General features: G+C 35.7%; 1 protein-coding gene across 3 annotated transcripts; it reads left to right on the top strand.

Annotated features, from left to right (window-relative positions):
* Positions 1–10679: 10679 nt before the first annotated feature.
* LOC137717931 (uncharacterized) lies at positions 10680–16366 on the top strand. Of its 3 annotated transcripts, XR_011065837.1 has the most exons (8): positions 10680–10826; positions 10931–10988; positions 11482–11617; positions 13045–13182; positions 13282–13403; positions 14897–15458; positions 15659–16112; positions 16203–16366. XR_011065837.1 is itself a non-coding variant. In XM_068457439.1 (6 exons), exons 2-6 carry the CDS (start codon positions 10945–10947, stop codon positions 15054–15056), a joined length of 600 nt encoding a protein of 199 aa, XP_068313540.1. In that variant the 5' UTR covers positions 10680–10826; positions 10931–10944; the 3' UTR covers positions 15057–16366. The 3 variants fall into 3 exon arrangements, 1 of the variants encoding a protein (XP_068313540.1); XR_011065836.1 differs by having other exon boundaries at positions 14897–16112; XM_068457439.1 differs by having other exon boundaries at positions 14897–16366.
* Positions 16367–18140: the final 1774 nt, after the last annotated feature.

Here is an 18140-nt window from a genome sequence, read left to right as displayed (position 1 = left end):
AGACTACAATTTTTATTTTCGTTTTTTCCAAAGGACAAGGTTACCAAAACGGGAAAGTTGCCATGATTTCACTTTAGTTCACTTTGTTGATGTTGCCAAAGCACCTGAGTGACCTGATTCCCCTCTTCCAAATCTGAAATTTCCCTCGCCCTAGGAAACAAGTTCCAAAGTTGGTACCATCGACCGTATACATTGACCCACTTGCACTTTCATGCCCACCAAATAACCATTCAACACAGTCAACACTTTCTTTTTGCCAACCACATTGAACACATTATACATAGGACTTATCGACAAGTGGTTGGAATCATGGCTTTTTGTAGTACTTAAAATGACCAAGCGCGTCAGATAATTTGCCCTATGTAAAAGTAATATATGCATGCGCACACATACTATTTGTATTTTATTTAATGACATAATGATAGACGAGCTGTTATTATCTCTTATCGACTCATTATAAATACGATAATAACTAATCTATCTATATAATTATGTGTGATAGATTTTTCTTATTGAATACGTTGTCAACATAATGAATTATTTATTCAATATGCCCAGAGCATCGTACTGAGTTTTAATAAATGAGATCACTAGTATGCAACGGATTCTTGATCACGATATTTAATTATTACATGATTCTTGAAGAATATGTTTGATATTTGAAAAAGTTGATCCACAAAAATGCTAAAATGATTTTTGAAATGTTAAAAGTTAAATCTACAAAATTAAAATTAGACCAAAAGACGTGTTGCATTGTAAATTATTTCAATTACAATTATTCCTTTCATGTATCTTTTTCTCTCTGTTGCACAAAAGCTTACAGTTAGAATAATGGCCTCAAGATGGATGCATCGAGAAAATTGACTTGTTATATTTGGTTTTGTTTATTCATAATGAACTTATCAAATATTTTAAAACGAATTAACTTTTGGTGAACGATGGTGATTAGTCAGCATCCAACTAAACCTACCACCACTTTTTTTATCTGTCAATCAGGATCTCCAACCTATAGATAAAAAGAAGGATATAGAAGGTAATTATAAGAAGCAAATGAAAAATATGAGTGACTATTACAGTTGAAACAAACTTAGCCAACGAAGAGTAACTCTACCCATAAATTCAATATATATATATATATATACGTCCCCTTCAGTGTTGATCTCACCATGTAACTGGATTGCTCTCACCATTGAGTAGTTAGCTCATATTTATAACTAAATATTGCTACTCAATTACATGCTCGAGGGTATATATCGCAGTGGCCATTACCTCATCTTGTATCCAAAATCTCCAAACCCAGGAGGCAATAGCAGTGTCAAAATATAATGAAAATCCTGCAAGTGAAAATGCACATGATAGCTAATCGAGGGAGCCGTTGCAGTTGCACGCCGTTACTGGTGTAGTCCGAGGGCATTCAACTGGCACTCAACTAAAGAATCACAAGGTCCGCAACCCTACCAATAACATCTCATTAGTTTTAAAAAAGGGTTTTCCAGGTTCATTCTCAACAGCACTCTCTATACTTTACTAACCACACATTTGTAAAAAAACCCTGATGGCTCGATTTCCAGATATAAGGTATTGGAAGAATGGTGATGGTGGTTATTAGGGCTGCAATAGTGTATCGGCTCTAGGGACTAGGTGCTCTTTTATGTGTTACCTTGTCAACTTGTATGTAGTCTTTTTCTTGTTAGCTACTCCTTAATTTAAGGAGATTTGCTGTAAGTCTTTTCTCTTGTTGTCAACTCCTTGATTTAAGGAGATTTGGTTTAAGTCTCCTAGACTAGCTTTTGTGTAGTGGTTAATGGGGTTTTCTGGATGACTGAGTGCACAACATGTGCACTTATTCCTACCCCTTAAATATCTCATCTTCCTTTTGTAACTTCATGACATTTTGGAATTGAAGAAAGAAATCTATACTTGAATCTCAAAATGGTATCAGAGTAGGCCTTTTTTTGAGCCTGTTTCTGTGTGTATCACAATGTAAACATCTCTAATCTTCAAACAAATGGCTGAAGAAAATTCAGTCAACCAAGAAGTCAAAAACACCATCACTTCTCGACTTGAGAATCTGTCTGAAGTGGATACCAATCCCAACCAAAGGCTAATCTCATTATTACTGAATGAGTTCAATTATCTCTCGTGATCAAGGGCGGTTGTTCTTGCTCTTGGTGGAAGAAACAAACTTGGGTTCATTAATGGTAATGTTCCTGCTCCAGAAGCTTCATCCTCAGATTATAAAGCTTGGTTATGCAAAGATCAACTTGTTATGTCATGGTTACTTAACTTCATGGAAAGAAAAATAATTGAGATCTTCAGCTATTCTGAGTCTTCTTTCTTGCTATAGACAACTGTGAAGGAGATGTATGAGAATCAAAACAACTCCGCTCGCGTGTTTCAACTTAAAAGAGACATATCATGTATCCAGCAAGAAGGTAAGAGCTTTACTTAGCATCTTGGATCTCTAAAAGGTATATGGAATGAATTGGATGTCTACCGCTGCCACATACCACTGACTCCACAGTTTTCCTAAAAAGGGCTAAGAAAGATAAAATCTTTCAACTCTTGTCTAGCCTGAGCTCAGACTATGAAGATCTAAGAAGTCATATCCTCATGAATCCCGAACTGCCAACCTTCACAAGCATTTGTGCTACCATTCAATGAGAGGAAGTGAGAAGAAAGGTTATGAATGCAGGAACCAAAGTGAATGTAATTGAAGCTCGAGCCTATATGACCAATGAGAAGAGATACAAGGGTGAAAACCCTAACTTGAAATGTCAGCATTGTCATTACAATGGGCATGATAAGGAGACTTGCTGGATTTTGCATCTAGAGTTGAAACCTGATTTTCTAAAAAAACAAGGTTCCACCTAGAAGATATCATTCACCACAACTTTCCCACCGAGCCAACATGGCTTCATCTTCAACTATCAACAGTCATGATCATTACAACCAGTTCACAGCTAACCCTGTAGATCTTATAACTACGCTTGCAACCTTCATACAAACGGAATGAGAAGAAAAGTAGATGATCAAGCTATTGATCCTAAAGTTGGAAATACCATTGCCTTGTTGGGCAAGTTTGCTGGTTTTTTGGCAAATGTTGATCACATAACAAAGCAAGACCATCAAGGTATCTTAAGTCTTTCAAAATTGCTCTAAATGTTAATTTGTTGCATGATTTCTGGATTGTTGATTCTGGAGCCACAGACCACATGACTAACAAAGTGTAAAAACTAATAGAGTTTGAAAAATTGAATGAGCCATCACAAGTGTCAGTTGCAAATGGTGAAGGGGCTAAGGTTGTAAGAAAGGGAATAGTTCATCTGATTCTAGATAAAATCGAGTCAATGGCTTTGTATGTACCTTCATTTCCTTTCCAGCTCTTATCTGTGGGGAAAATCACAAAAACTTTGAACTGTTTGGTCATTTTTTTCACCACAAAGTGTCATTTTTCATGATTGTAACATCAAGAAGATGATTGGTGAGGGTTTTTTTTTTTCCTAGATGGACTGTATTACATCTCAAAAAACAATCCAAGTGGATTTCAAGTCAAGTCAATTCCTAACCAAGACAATTTTTTGTGGCATCAACGTCTAGCTCATCCTTCCCAACATGTTTTGTCTACTTTGTTTCCCAATTCAAGCAAAGAAGCAATTGGTGAAACTTGTCATATTTCCAAAGCTACTAGATTACCCTTGGGAGAGTCTGTATCTAGGGCTAGCAAGATTTTTGAATTTGTACACTCGGATATTTGGGGTCCTACTAGTGAATCTTTTGATGGCTACAAATATTTTGTAACTTTTGTTGATGATTATTCAAGGGCCACTTGGTTGTATCTTTTGAAATCAAAAAGTCAAGTAATGGATATATTTAAAGACTTTCATAATCTTGTCAAAAATCATTTCTCTTCAAATATTCAAACTCTAAGGTCTGATAATGGCTCAGAATACATGTCTCAAATCATGTCAAAATACTTGAGCAACAATGGCATTATGCATCAAACTAGCTATACCCCTCAGCAAAATGGCATTGCTGAGAGAAAAAATCGTGACTTATGGAGAAAACTAGGGCATTTATGTTGCAAATGAATGTGCCTAAGAAATTCTGGTCACATGGTGTTATGGCAGCTGCTTATTTAATTAATAGATTGCCTAGTAGGGTGTTGAAGTTCAAGTTTCCAATGGAGATAATAAAAGGAAGAAAAGTGGATCTTTCTCATCTTAGAGTATTTATATGTATATGTTTTGTGCACATTCAATCTCTATATCAAGACAAACTTGATCCTCGAGCAGCAAAGTGCATCTTTCTTGGGTATTCTTCAACTCAAAAAAGATATAAACGTTACAACCCTCAACTTACGAAACTTATTGTGCCTAAGGATGTTAAGCTTCATGAAACTAACCTTTTTTACAGTAAGAATCTTGAAGTTAACACTCAGGGGAAGAACTAATTGGATCTGTTTCCCTTGCCAACCACAAATGTCTTGATCATTGAAGATTCAAATTCAAGTCTCAACATACGTGTTCAAGTAACCCTTCCTTCAAGTGAACAAATCAATGAGGGTTAGTCTCTTAGCAATCCTGCCGATGAAGGGTATGAAAATTTGCGAAGTGTGACCTTAGAAGCCATGGAACATGAATCAACACCTATTGCACCACGACCCAATCCTACAAGAGAAAGATAGCTGCCTGCTAGATTGCAAGACTATGTGACTTATAAGCCATGGCATTCAACTTCTAATTATGTCTCTTACCACAAGCTAGCACTTGCTCACAGTGCATTCCTCAACAAGGTTTATGAGATCATAGAACCTCAAAATTTTCATGATGCAAATAAATCTTAAGTGTGGAGGAAAGCTATGCATGATGAGCTACATGCACTCGATCAACACAACACTTAGAGCATTGTAAAGTTACCAAAAGGAAAAATGGTTGTTGGATGTAGATGGATATATAAGATTAAGTTCAACTTGGATGGATCAATTGAAAGACATAAGGCAAGATTGGTAGCTCGTGGATTCACACAAACTCTTGATGTTGAATACAAGGAAACCTTTGTTCCTGTTGCAAAGATAAACTCAATAAGGGTACTTCTCTCAGTTGTTGTGAGTAAGGGATGACTAATGTATCAAATGGATGTTAAAAATGCATTCTTGCATGAGGATCTCGAAGAAGATGTCTACATGAAATTGCCTCCTGGACATTTGCAAAGTGGTTATTCACAGATGGTATGCAAGTTGAATAAAGCTATCTATGATCTTAAGCAATCACCTCGAGCTTGGTATGCCAAACTCAGCTCAGTTCTCATAAATGCTGGTTTTGATAAAAGCAATGCAGATTCTTCCATGTTTGTGCGTACAGGACATGTAGGGAAATTGGCGGTCCTAATCTACGTTGATGACTTCATTATCACTGGTGATAGTGATGAAGAAATTGCCAATCTCAAACAAGCTCTCCAACAACAGTTTGACATCAAAGATCTAAGAGTATTGAAGTATTTTCTAGGTATAGAAATGGCTTATTCCCATAAAGGCCTATTTCTAAACCAACGAAAGTATGTGCTTGATCTACTCAAGGAAGCCAAGATGAGTGATGTCAAACCAGCCAAGTCACCTCTTGATAGCAAACTTAAACTCAGTTTGGAAGGTGAACCTCTTCACAAAGCTGGTTACTATCAAAGACTTATTGGTAAGTTAATATACCTCACTATAACAAGACCAGACATCTCATATTCTGTGAGTATTGCAAGTCAGTTCATGCATGCACCTATTATTGAGCATTTTAATCTTGTCAAAAGAATCCTTCGTTACTTGACAGGATCAGTAGGTCGTGGCATAGTCATGAAGAACAATGGAAGCACTCAAATAAAGGGATATTATGATGCTGACAGGGCTGGAAATTCAATAGATCACAAATCAACAACTGGAAATTGCACCTTTGTGGAAGGAAACTTAGTCACATGGAAAAGCAAAAAATTAGCAGTAGTTGCCAGATCAAGTGTTGAGGCTGAGTATAGATCAATGGCTTCCACTGCTTGTGAGCTAATTTGATTGCGAGGTCTCTTTTGTGATTTAGGAATCTTCAATTTTCAGCTCATGTCTCTTTATTGTGATAATCAGACAGCCATACACATTGCATCCAATCCAATGTTTCACGAAAGAACCAAGCACATCGAAGTGGATTGTCATTATATGCGTGAACAAGTGCAAACACAGGTTATTCAAACTCACTATGTTCGAAGTACTGATCAACTTGCTGACTTATTCACTAAATCTTTGCCTATGCATTAGTTTCAACGCCTCTTGGGCAAGCTTGGTTCCATCAATTTGCTGGATCGAGCTTGAGGGGGAGTATTGGAAGAATGGTGATGGTGGTTATTAGGGGTACAATAATGTATTAGCTCTGGGGACTAGGTGCTGCTTTATGTGTTACCTTGTCAACTTGTATGTAGTATTTTTCTTGTTAGCTGCTCCTTAATTTAAGGAGATTTGGTGTAAGTCTTTTCTCTTGTTGTCAACTCCTTGATTTAAGGAGATTTGGTGTAAGTCTCCTAGCATTGGTGTAAGTCTCCTAGACTAGCTTTTTTGTAGTGGTTAATAGGGTTTTCTGGATGATTGAGTGCATGGCATATGCACTGATTCCTACCCTTTAAATATCACATCTTCCTTTTGTAACTTCATGACATTTTGGAATATAAGAAAGAAATTTATACTTGAAACTCAAGATAAAGTAAGGTTGGTTGCTCAAGGGTACAATCAAGAACAAGGTTTGGATTACTTTGAAACGTTTAGTCTAGTGGTAAGACACACCACTGTGAGAGTCATTCTTTCTTTAGTTGCACAATATGGTTGAGAGTCTAAGGCAATTAGATGTTAAAATTGCATTTTTGCATGAAGACCTAGAGGAAGAGGTGTATATGAAACATCCTCAAGGTTTTGTGGATAAATCATGTCCTGATTATGTTTGCAAATTGATTAAATCTTTGTATGGTTTAAAACAAGCCTCGAAAGCCTGGAATTCAAAATTCACAAGTTATCTTCCAGCTCTTGGCTTTAAAACTTCATAATCAGTTACTAGCTTGTTTGTTAAAGTTGACGGTGATGATATTATTCTCTTACTACTATATGTGGATGACATAATTGTGACTGGTTCCAGTGCAACTAAGATTCAAGCTGTGATTCAAGATCTTGCAAAAGTATTTGATTTTAAGGATATGGGCAAACTCATATTTTTCTTGGGATTACATATTCAATACAAAGATGATGGGATTACATATTCAATACAAAGATGATGGTTCTCGATTTGTTACTCAGTCAAAGTATACCAAAGAGTTATTAAAGAAGGCTGGGATGGAGAGTTGCAAGCCTACATCAACACCTTCAAAACCATATACTTAATTGTTGGAGAATAAAGGTCTTGACCTAGCTGATCCCACTCAGTACAGAAGTTTAGTAGGTGCTCTTCAGTACTTGACATTCACTCGACCTGATATAACTTATGCTGTGAATATGGTATGTCAATTTATGACAAAACCAACTGATTTACATTTTCATTTGGTTAAAAGAATACTGCAATACTTGAAAGGTACAATTGAATGTGGATTGCACTACAAGAGAAGTCTAAAGTTAACTTCACAGCATATTCAGATTCTGATTGCACTATGGATATCAACACAAGAAGTTCATTCATAGGTTTTGTGGTCTATCTGGGACTCAATCCTTTATCTTAGCAGTCAAAGAAACAAACCATTGTCTCAAGAAATAGTACAGAAGCTGAATATAAAGCATTGGCACACTCGGTTGCAAACTTATTTTGGATTCGATCCTTGTTTAAAGATATGTAATTACAAAATCTCCATTAGTGCAGTTTGACAACTTGTCTGCCTTGGCTCTTAGTTCAAATCCAGTGTTCCACTCCAAAATCAAGCATTTTGACACAGATTATCATTTTGTAAGGGAAAAAGTGCAGAAATGTGACTTGGTGGTGCAATACATTCTTACTGAAAATCAAATTGCAGATGTGTTCACCAAAGGATTACAGTCATGTGTTTCTCAAGCATTGCAGGGGTTTTGGCTTGGGAATTCCAGATCGATCACTCCATTCTTCTGATGCTTCAATCACTTGATGCAAACTGAGCTTCAAGAGCTCTAAGCTCAGTTTGAGAGGGGGGTAATAACAGTAATAATAGAAATTGTTAACAATAATGCCATGTGTCATTTGATGATTAAGAGAGTTTGTTAGTTTTGATCAATATAGTTAGAGGGGTAGAAGTGTAATTCAGACAAGTGTATGGAGGGCTATATATATATATATATAGCTATAGAGGCCATCATTAAATGATCATTGTGTAATAATCCATTTTTCTGTGAAGTACAATTCTTTCTTCTGCCATTGTTATTCTTCAACTCTCTCTCATCTCTCTAGAGATCCTTCTTAGTTTCTTTCGTTAATAAGATCAACTTGTCTGTGATTGATTTTGTCCCAATAATTTTGAGTGATATAATAGTTAAAAAATTCCAAGTTCAAAGAGGTAATTAGTAACATGATTAAGAATATATAGCTGTATAACAAAAAAAAAAAAATTTGAAATTGTTATAATGCTCTAAAATTCTACATTGTGATGAGAATCCTTGAAACAAACTGTAATATCATTGAGCCAAACTTTTGGGATGCACACCTAACACTTATCTCTAGGTAACTGATGATGCTCTGAAGCACTGGCATGGGAGTCATTTTCTGAACCATTGAATGTTCTAAATTTTCTTACTTGTACATATGTTAAGGAAATTTTACTTTCTTTTTTTTTTTAAAAAAAAGAAAAAGAATTCCATTGCCAGGACTAGATACATGATTAAATATACACTCTTTTTGGTTTTTGTGTTATACATGTATGTGCAAATTCAGACATTGGAATACCACTGTACTAAGTATTGGCATTTATGTGATAACCAGCAAAGTAGTTTGTAGCCTTGGACTTACATATGTTACTGCTCAAAAAGTAATGGTGTTTAGTCAGATTACAACAAAGAAGTTGAGTATAAGCAAACCGGAAATCCTTTTACTTCTCCGTCTCTGCATGTTCTTTTCTCATTCTCTTTTAGTGATTATGCTAGTACTTTCTAGCTAGTAAAAATAGACTTTCAATGTGTTTTAATATCAAGCATAAAATACATTAGCTTTTTTTTTTTTTTTTTTTTTGGTTTTGACAAACGATAGTATTAGTGGGTTAAATTGTTAGTTGTTAGGGGGGAGGGGATCATTGTGGATCGAACTCGCATCATGGTGCATAGACATAATTGCTTTCCATCCACTGTTGTGGAGCCAAAAATAATTCAGAAAATTCTAGAACTAACACATGCACTTGCATTCAAAATTAACGAGAATGCTTGGGGAGGTCCACAGTCGTTCTACTAGCAGTTCAACCAATGAAGAAGGCTTGAGTTGCAGAATACAATTTCTCCAAGCTCCTCTGCCCATGTCAAGGAGATAAGGTAAGAAAATTAAAGATAGAGTTAATAACTAATTCTTACCTTTAAGCTTTCCTAATTGAAGACATATTCCTTTATTATGGGAAACGCAATCAAATCCAATAAAGGATTCTTCAAAGATAATTCTTAGATCCAATAAAGGATTCTCAAACGTCTCTAAGACATTTCAACATCTATACTTTCCTACTGCATCTAATGGACGACACACTAGAACATGTCATCTAAAATCAAACGTAGTAAAATGTGCCATATGTCACAACAAATTTTTTTCAATTTTTTTACTGTTGAAAATCCAACAGTCCAGATCATTAGGCCCTTAGAAATCCAATGCTCTCATCACGCCATGTCATAGAGTCGATGGGCTTTTTTGATGAGTTACCGCAGGGGAACCCACCGTTGTAAATTTAGGCGGCCACTCTCCCCCTTGCGTGTGTAATACACGCGCCTGACCAAAAAAAAAAAAAATATAACATGACTAAAGTCATGCTAACATCATTCTTGTCTGCTGGCGCAAAGCCGAGCTTAACTTGCTCGGGCTTTGGGGGACTTCACATGGCCCACCACTTGCCCTCTTTACTTTGGCCTGATGGAGGTGATTTTTGGTTGAAGAACATGTTTCAAGCCCTTACTCTTGCCATCCATCGGTGGTGGAAGTGCTCTTATAGCCAAGAGAATGAGAGTTCAAATTGAACTTGGCCGAACAACTACATAGTTAAACTTGGAATAACAAAGTTTCATAAAACTTTTATGCAATCATAAGCTAAAAAATTATATGTTTCGAAAATTTGAGAAAACATGAAAAATATTGTGTGTGCGTGTGTGTGTGTGTGTGTGTGTGTGTGTTTGTGAATAGTGATCGCGATGACATTGATAAAACGAGTATAGTTACACAAAGGCAATTACATTTCAAAGTGTTTAGTAACTGCATTGGGCTGGGTTTGAATTGCTCAATGTAAGATTTTTATGTTTGAAAATTTTAAACGACCAGTTTGACACGAACTTATTCTCAACGTCCTTATTTTAATCTCGGCAACCCAGTAGACTGAGAGACAGAGAGAGAGAGAGAGAGAGAGAGATAAACCTATGCAAGAAGGCCCAAAGCCCTGGTTGGATACCGACAGCTGAGCCTTCTGTCAAACAATCCATGGTCAATTTAGACCGCTACTCTGTTTTATTGGGTGCAAAAGTCTTCATAAAATTTAAAAAAAAAGGGATAAAAGGGGAACAGGCTGCCTAAATTTATTAAAGCATTTCTGAGTTCCTTCCCCTTCGTTCGATCAAAAAATTAACAATAATTGTCTAGCCTGCCGAACCCAGAAGCTCCTTTTTGCTCTCTGTAAGATTTCATCTCACAAATTCTTCTTCTTTTTTTCCCCCCGATAATTTCATGTGATTTTTGCCTAATTTGTTTCCTGCTGATATTTTGTTTTGTTTTTCAAGATTTCTGAATCGATATGGCTGTTGCATCTGAAGAAGCAACCACAATATGCAATCACTGGTGATTTTTTTTTATTATTATTTTTTTTTTTACAGTTTCCGTCTCGAATTTCGTAATTCTGGTATTATATATACATGTTTATGCATGATTTCTGTGTTTTAATTGTAAGGATTTGAGAAATCCGGGATACCCCGATTAGATAAATCATGGATTACCATAATTATTAAGTGGGTTCTTGTGTTTTTAAATTTTTGGCAGTTGGTTTGAATTTTGTGAGATACCCCAGTTGATGCTAATATTTTTAAATTTGACATAAATGTGTGAATTTTCCCAGCTTGAGCTGAGATCATTTAGGCATTGAGTCAATCAACTTCGTTTTCCCTCTACGTACTTTTAAATGGTTTATTCTTTGTTTCGGTTTTATAAGATCAAACACACTCTTTAGATGTTCAATGCCTCAAATTTGTTTACTTTGCTTGATGTTTGTAAACATTCAGGTGCTTCATTGCACTAACTGTACTCTCCTAATGGATATTTGTTTTTATGTTTCCAGTCACAGAGCTATCCCCTCGTCAAATATTGATTTGCACTCTGCTCATTGCTTCCGCAATCTAGAAAAATGTAAAGTCTGTGGTGACATGGTTCCAAAAAAATATGCCGAGGAACATTACTCGAACACCCATGCTCCGGTATGTGTGTTTCCATATTCGCTTTTTCTTCCTAGTGCAGTTCATGAAACATTAAACAAAAGGCAGTTTCTCCTGTTAGTTTTAAGTGAAAACCTACAGTTGCACTGCTTTTGTTTCGCCTAAATTTTTCCAGCTTTTACCCGTATTCAATGAGAAAAGTTAGATAACAATATTTTAATATGTGTGTTGAGTGTTGCCATCCTCTGGGTTTAAGGGATCTCATTTTCTTTTCTGTTATCTTATCAATTGTATTAGCTACATCTTTGCTGAATACTTTTATAAGAAAGTTTTCCCTAAATTTTTTCATTTAAATTAAACCCTTCAGAAGTCACTCCACCATGGTAACGTTCAGAGACCTAAATTCTTCAAGTCCTAGGCCATCGTAATAACATATGTAACCTGGTCCTTAGTTTTAATCTAAAGCTTCTAGAAGTATTTGAGGATACAGAGATGCCTTCTCTAGATGATAATTGGAGGCATATGAGAATCCATTTACTACCAACCGTTATTCTTGTCTTGACAATGACCCTAAGAGTGATTTAGTTATTTTATTACAATAAGTTGATAGGCACTTGTAGAACTTTCTTGCTTGTAGTCTGTACACGTGAACATGGTTAGTATCTATCAAAGAATGTCTCTTCAAACTGGGATAGTTAGCAAAAGAGATTTCATTTAATCAGTTTGGGGTTTTGTTGAGTTGACTGTTATTTGTTAGATTGTAATTGCTGAAAATTGGTAGTACAATGTTGGAAATTATTTACTACTTAGTCATTATTTATCAAACCCCTTGTAGGGCAGTAAGTGTCTCAAGTAGGTTTTTAATACACTATTTCTGCTACATTATGATTAAAACATATTTATGATCATAAAGGTAACTTCAACATTCTGTATCAAGCTCCTTGTCAGTTTACTTAGCAATCAAACAAAAGCTTCATATTGTTCTGGAAGCATACAAATCATTAATTATGCCTCTTGCATGTCCTTTAATATAGAGTGAAGGCTTTTCATCTATACTTTAGCTGTATAGCCTGAACATGCACCTTTTTGCATATAGTTTGCAAATCTAACGTCTACTTTACCCTCCAAAGTTAACTCCATACACTATTTCTTTATGGAAAATCAGCAGTCTACCCTCCAATGTGGATCACATGCAAGTAACGTGACTTAATTTGATGGAAAATTGAATATAGTAGCTTCGAATCTGATATTAGGGATGTAATTGGCAGATTTTTTATAATTCAAGGACTGATTTTTCTGAAAAAAAAATAGTTTAGGGACCTAATTTTCACTCAGGTGGTAATCAGGGACTAAATTGGCAGTTCACCCTATTTTTTAACAACGCATCTTATTTGTTTAGGATTATCTTAAATTGGGTAGATATACCATTTAACTGTAATTTGCATCCAAATTGTCATGTATTATTGCAGGTAGCCTGTTCACTTTGTAGTGAGACAATGGAACGTGAAATATTAGCCATCCACAAAGGTGAAAACTGCCCTCAAAGAATTGTCACGTGCGAGTTCTGTGAGTTCCCATTGCCTGCAATTGATCTTGCTGAGCATCAGGTAAACGCTGAACAAAATTTTAAATTTGATGACATTGAATAATATACATCAGCACCAAATGAGTGTTACTGTTATCTCAGTGCTTCTTTGTAATTGTAGGAAGTATGCGGGAATCGAACAGAACTTTGTCATCTTTGTAACAGATACATCAGACTGCGAGAACGCTATAACCATGAAATTAGGTGTAATGGTGTCTCGGATAATACTGCTGGTCCTTCCAGGTTGGTTACTATCATGTAGCATTTTCCATATATTAAATGGTATGGTATAATTTTATAGCTGTGTGTAATTGAGTAATTTAGTGAAATATCTTTGAGGAAGGCGTAAGAACAAATTCACTTGCCATCTTTTAGCCTATAATTGATAGTCAACTGCCTGTGTTTCATAGGTTTAGTTATAGATTCTTGGACATCTCTTATTTCCTTCCCCCCTCCCTAATTCTGTGGATGGTATTGTTTTTATTAGAAACTGTACTGTGTGTATATCAACCTAATTTACGGCAAAGTGTTCTTCACAAACTACTTCAGAAGTCTTAATTGATTGTGAATGATGTAACATTGGGTGCTGTTTTATGTTTGCATGCTTTTTTTTTTTTTCTTTTCTGTATCTCTTTTGATAATTTCATAATTGGTTTGAATTTAGTGACCTTTATTATGCATCTCAGAATTTTTTTAGTGTTGTAACGTTGCACTTGTTATGTTAGGGTGATTAAAGGACCATGCTGGTCCTCTGTTTGGGTAGCAATGCTAGTATCAGTAGTAGTTACTCGTAGTAATATTACAAACTTTTATCCTTTTTGGTCACTTTCTGTTCCTAAGATTGGATTAAACTGGATAATCCACTAGATTTGATCTATGTTAAAGTAAGAATTGAAGGTCAATTTCTTAATTTTGTCCAAGTGAAAGGATGGAGTAGTCATGAAGGAAACTTTACCTTCCAATCCCCACAAAATGGTTGGATTAGAAAGGAATTAAGTTTCCTTCATGACTAATATATTTCTAACCTTCATCATCCATGGATAAAATTTGGATGTTGGCCTCCTTTTCGTACTAAACCGTATCTTGAATCTAGTGAGTTACCCAATCAAATCCTTGATACCAAAAAGACGTAATTACTTATTTGGAAAGAAAAAGGGAAAGAAAAGTGTCCTCAATTGTTCCATTATTGATGCCTTAAGTGTGTAGCTAAACCTTTATCTGCTTTTTTATTCAAGTTAATTGAAAAAAAATTAATTAGGGTAAAGTTACACAAATCTTTCTGACTGATCAGTCTTTGAAGTCAGTTTCTTTTTAATTTGGGTTCATTTGCAACTGTTTGTTATTTATTGCTGTAAAGTAACAAAAGAGAAGTCAAATTGAGTCACGATATTGTGATTTCTAGCTCTTGCTTTCAGTACAAGCTGATTTACATGTTATTTAGCATGGTGTTACAATCTGATTATGAGTGGATCAGATTCGTTAGATTTCTTTGGGTTGGTGAATCTTGTGAATAACCCTGGTTTTGTAATCCTGCACTGTCAGCGTTTCACCATCTTTGAACGAGTTGGGAGAGACTTTATTTTGTTTACTTCATTTGAAACTGCCTAACCTTTTAGCGTGTGTATTCATTGGTTGACATTAGGAGATGGCCTAATCTTATAATTACGGTGACTGGTTAAGTGTTGTTCCTGTTGTCTTCATCTGTCGGGTAATAATCCTTGGATTTTCATCTGAAGGGATGCTAGGCCAGCTGAAAGAAGACAAGGTCCTCCAAGAAGACAGGCAAACGAGGTTTCACAGAAGCGGCTTATATTCACCATTGCACTAACAGGCATTGCTGTTCTATTAGGGTCTCTTTTTTTCCAGAGAAAGCCAGACGAGAGTCGTGTGCATTAGCAACTGAGAAGATATACTCATTGGGTTATGTAGATCTTTTTCAAGCTTCCAATTTATATGTATCTTAAATCTTCTGAAGTCGTACCCGCTGCTGGAACGTATTAAACTACATTGAGATTGTGATAATACACTGACTGATTCTGCCATACTGCCGTATGCTTGTTTTATACTTATTAATTTCGCCATTTTGGTTGGAATAAATACGACTTTGTAAAAAGTAAACATGAGATATGCAACAATCTTCTTCCATATCAAATGCTATTTTATTTGCTTTTGTTTTCTTTACTGATCTTGCAATGCCAAGGATTACCACTGACGACATAAGGTCTGTGACATGCATTTCAAGGCAACTAATGCACTGGTAGGAAATGTTATGCAGCGGTTCTGTCAACAGTGTAGCAGGTTGGTACCATTCTATTGTTATTTCTTGTTTGGTCGAAAAATTTCCACGATTTTGTTTATTGAAGATGAAATACAGAGTTTGGTTGTGTAAGTTTCTTGTTATGCGTTGGCTGTTCATCAATCTTTTTTAAGTATTGTTGAGTTCTGCAGAAGTTTTCTTTTGTTGAATTAAATGTAACAGGGTTAACACTCATGTACAGGTTTCATGCTCTTCGAGAGCTTGATGAAGGGAAGAGAAGTTGCCGTTAAGGGTTTGGCTGACCATAATCGGAGGAGAAGAAAAACATATCCTGATTTAAGAGGAGACATGCTTCCTTTATTATTTCAGTTTTGCACTTGACTAATTATTGAGTGATTGGTAAAGTCTTATGTAGGTTTCACTAGGTCGAAGGACTCTGTTTTGACCAATAGTTGCCTTGTAGGACATTGCAGACAGCAGCGGCTATTTTTGCAGACAGCACGGGATAATGTTTATAATCGTATGTGTATAAAAACGTTCTACTGGTCTCGGATATTTGTTCTTTAAACTAAGGAGAACGAGTCCTTTCTTTCTCTCCTTAATTTTTGTATGAATGCTAAGCTTAAGAGTGGAATTCTGTTTATATGCAGCTTTGCTAATTGTGAGCTTCGTTCAGTGGTAATTGTTGATAGGAGGTGAGCTTCTTGTTCGTTATATTTTGACACCACACGCATATATGTAGTGGAGCTTATTCGGAATTTTAATAATTTGTCTTCTGTGTGCAGTTTGATGGGGTCTGATTACGCAAGTAACACTTGATTTTTCAGGGGCTGGTGGCTTATTTTTACACCGGAGACGGAGATTTAGTCGTCTTAAAAGGTTAGGGAAACCTGAATGTCGTTGATTGTTTTACAAGTTACTTGTTTTTGGATCGCACTTTGTCTTCCCAGTCAGTACACATAGAAGACGTTCTATGGTTGGAACTGACTTATGAGTTAATGTCTTAAGCGATAGCTTGAAGGGCAAGGTTCACAGCATGCCGAACGAAACTTGACAAGGTCAATACTCAAGCTTAATCTAATCCATACTCAAGCTTGATCTAATCATGTATTTCGTTTAGTAATTTTTCAATGGAAACCATTACGAGCTTGTTTGATAATCACTTCTGCATTAATTTTTTCGTTTTTACTGTAAATAAAATGAAAATATAAAACTTGTTTGGTAACAACTTATTATAAATAAAATCATGACCGTTGGAATTGGATGGACATGATTGTGCCACGCCTCATAGAGTTGTTGAAGTAGCTATTATGTGCGCAACAGACAATTGCGGCGGGCACCATGCACAACTTTTTTGTCTGGCCACTCATCGTGTCTCGTATAAAAAATAAAATAAAAAAACGTGGTTGACATTAGCTATAGATGACTATCCTTGGGGCTAGAAAAAAATAAAAAAATAAAAAAAAAATAACGAAAAGCTTCCGATATTGTTCACTTTAACGAAAAATCACATTTTTATACTAAAAAATCAATTCTTGTACTATTCATTTTACCTTTTATTTTGTTTTTATCGTTAAAATTCAGTTTTCAAGTTCTTTTCATTAGTTTTATTGAAAGAAAAAAATTGAGTAGGGAGTATTTTGGAGTTGGTTTGGCATCTCGTCATGGCTAAAAATCATGAATTAAAGTACCCTACGAAGAATCAATAATTCAGATTGTTTAATTTTTAAATTGCCGTTTAAGAATTTTCCCTAAGAGCAGATCCACCGGAGGTGGAATAGCCAAGCACCCGGTTAAAAACCCAAACTGGGGGTCTGTCAATCCACTCCAGCGCACAAAACAGCCTGGCACCCAGCCCAAGCCAGGCAAGAGACTAGCCCATTTTTGACTGACCTAGGGACTGGCCTATTTGGTTGACGCGTGGAGCTCACTCGCGCGCGAGCACGAGTAGTGGACAAGGGTGCAGGGGGCGGGGCCCGCTGTCAGCTCACTTGCTCTTCACTCGGAAGTAGGCGACGTGGCCCTCTCTATGTCGTTAGATTTTCAACCGCTAGTTTTTCTAGACCGTTGGATTTCCAACGGTAAAAAAAATTTGAATTTTACTTTTAAACTGGACCGTTCGATCATAGATCAACAGTCCACAATTTTTCCCCCAAAAATTAAAAAAAATAATAAAAAAAAGGCTCAATGGTCAGAATTATGACCGTTGGCCACGTGGCAGCTCCTTTGCTCTTGGATTTGAATATTTTTCAAATCCAACGGTACATATAAATTAATACATTAAAATTTATTAAAAATTAAAAAAAATATAGAGAGAATTTTTTTAAAACTTTTTTTTTCTATAACCCTCATCTTTCACCTTACACCATATTTCAATATTTTTTACACTTTCAACATTTCAATATTTTCTACACTTTGAGAGAAAAAAAAATGACTTTGTGGAAGCTCATTGAAAATGTTACGTTGTGTGAATGTTGGGTGCACACTACGTTGTGTGAATGTTGGGTGCACACTACGTTGTGTGAAGATGTTACTTTATGTAATTTCGTCTTTATTTTTAGAACTTTATGCAATTTCAAATTTATTTTTTGTACTTTATTTAAACACATCAAATAAGATTACATAAACTAACCAAATAAGATTACATAAACTCATCAAATAAGATTACATAAACTCACCATATAAACTCACCAAAAAACACACTAAATAAGATTACATAAACT

This window comes from Pyrus communis, chromosome 15 (assembly GCF_963583255.1).
Source record: "Pyrus communis chromosome 15, drPyrComm1.1, whole genome shotgun sequence".
In the NCBI taxonomy this organism is placed as follows: Eukaryota; Viridiplantae; Streptophyta; class Magnoliopsida; order Rosales; family Rosaceae; genus Pyrus; species Pyrus communis.
This window is presented reverse-complemented; position numbering and strand designations above follow the sequence as displayed.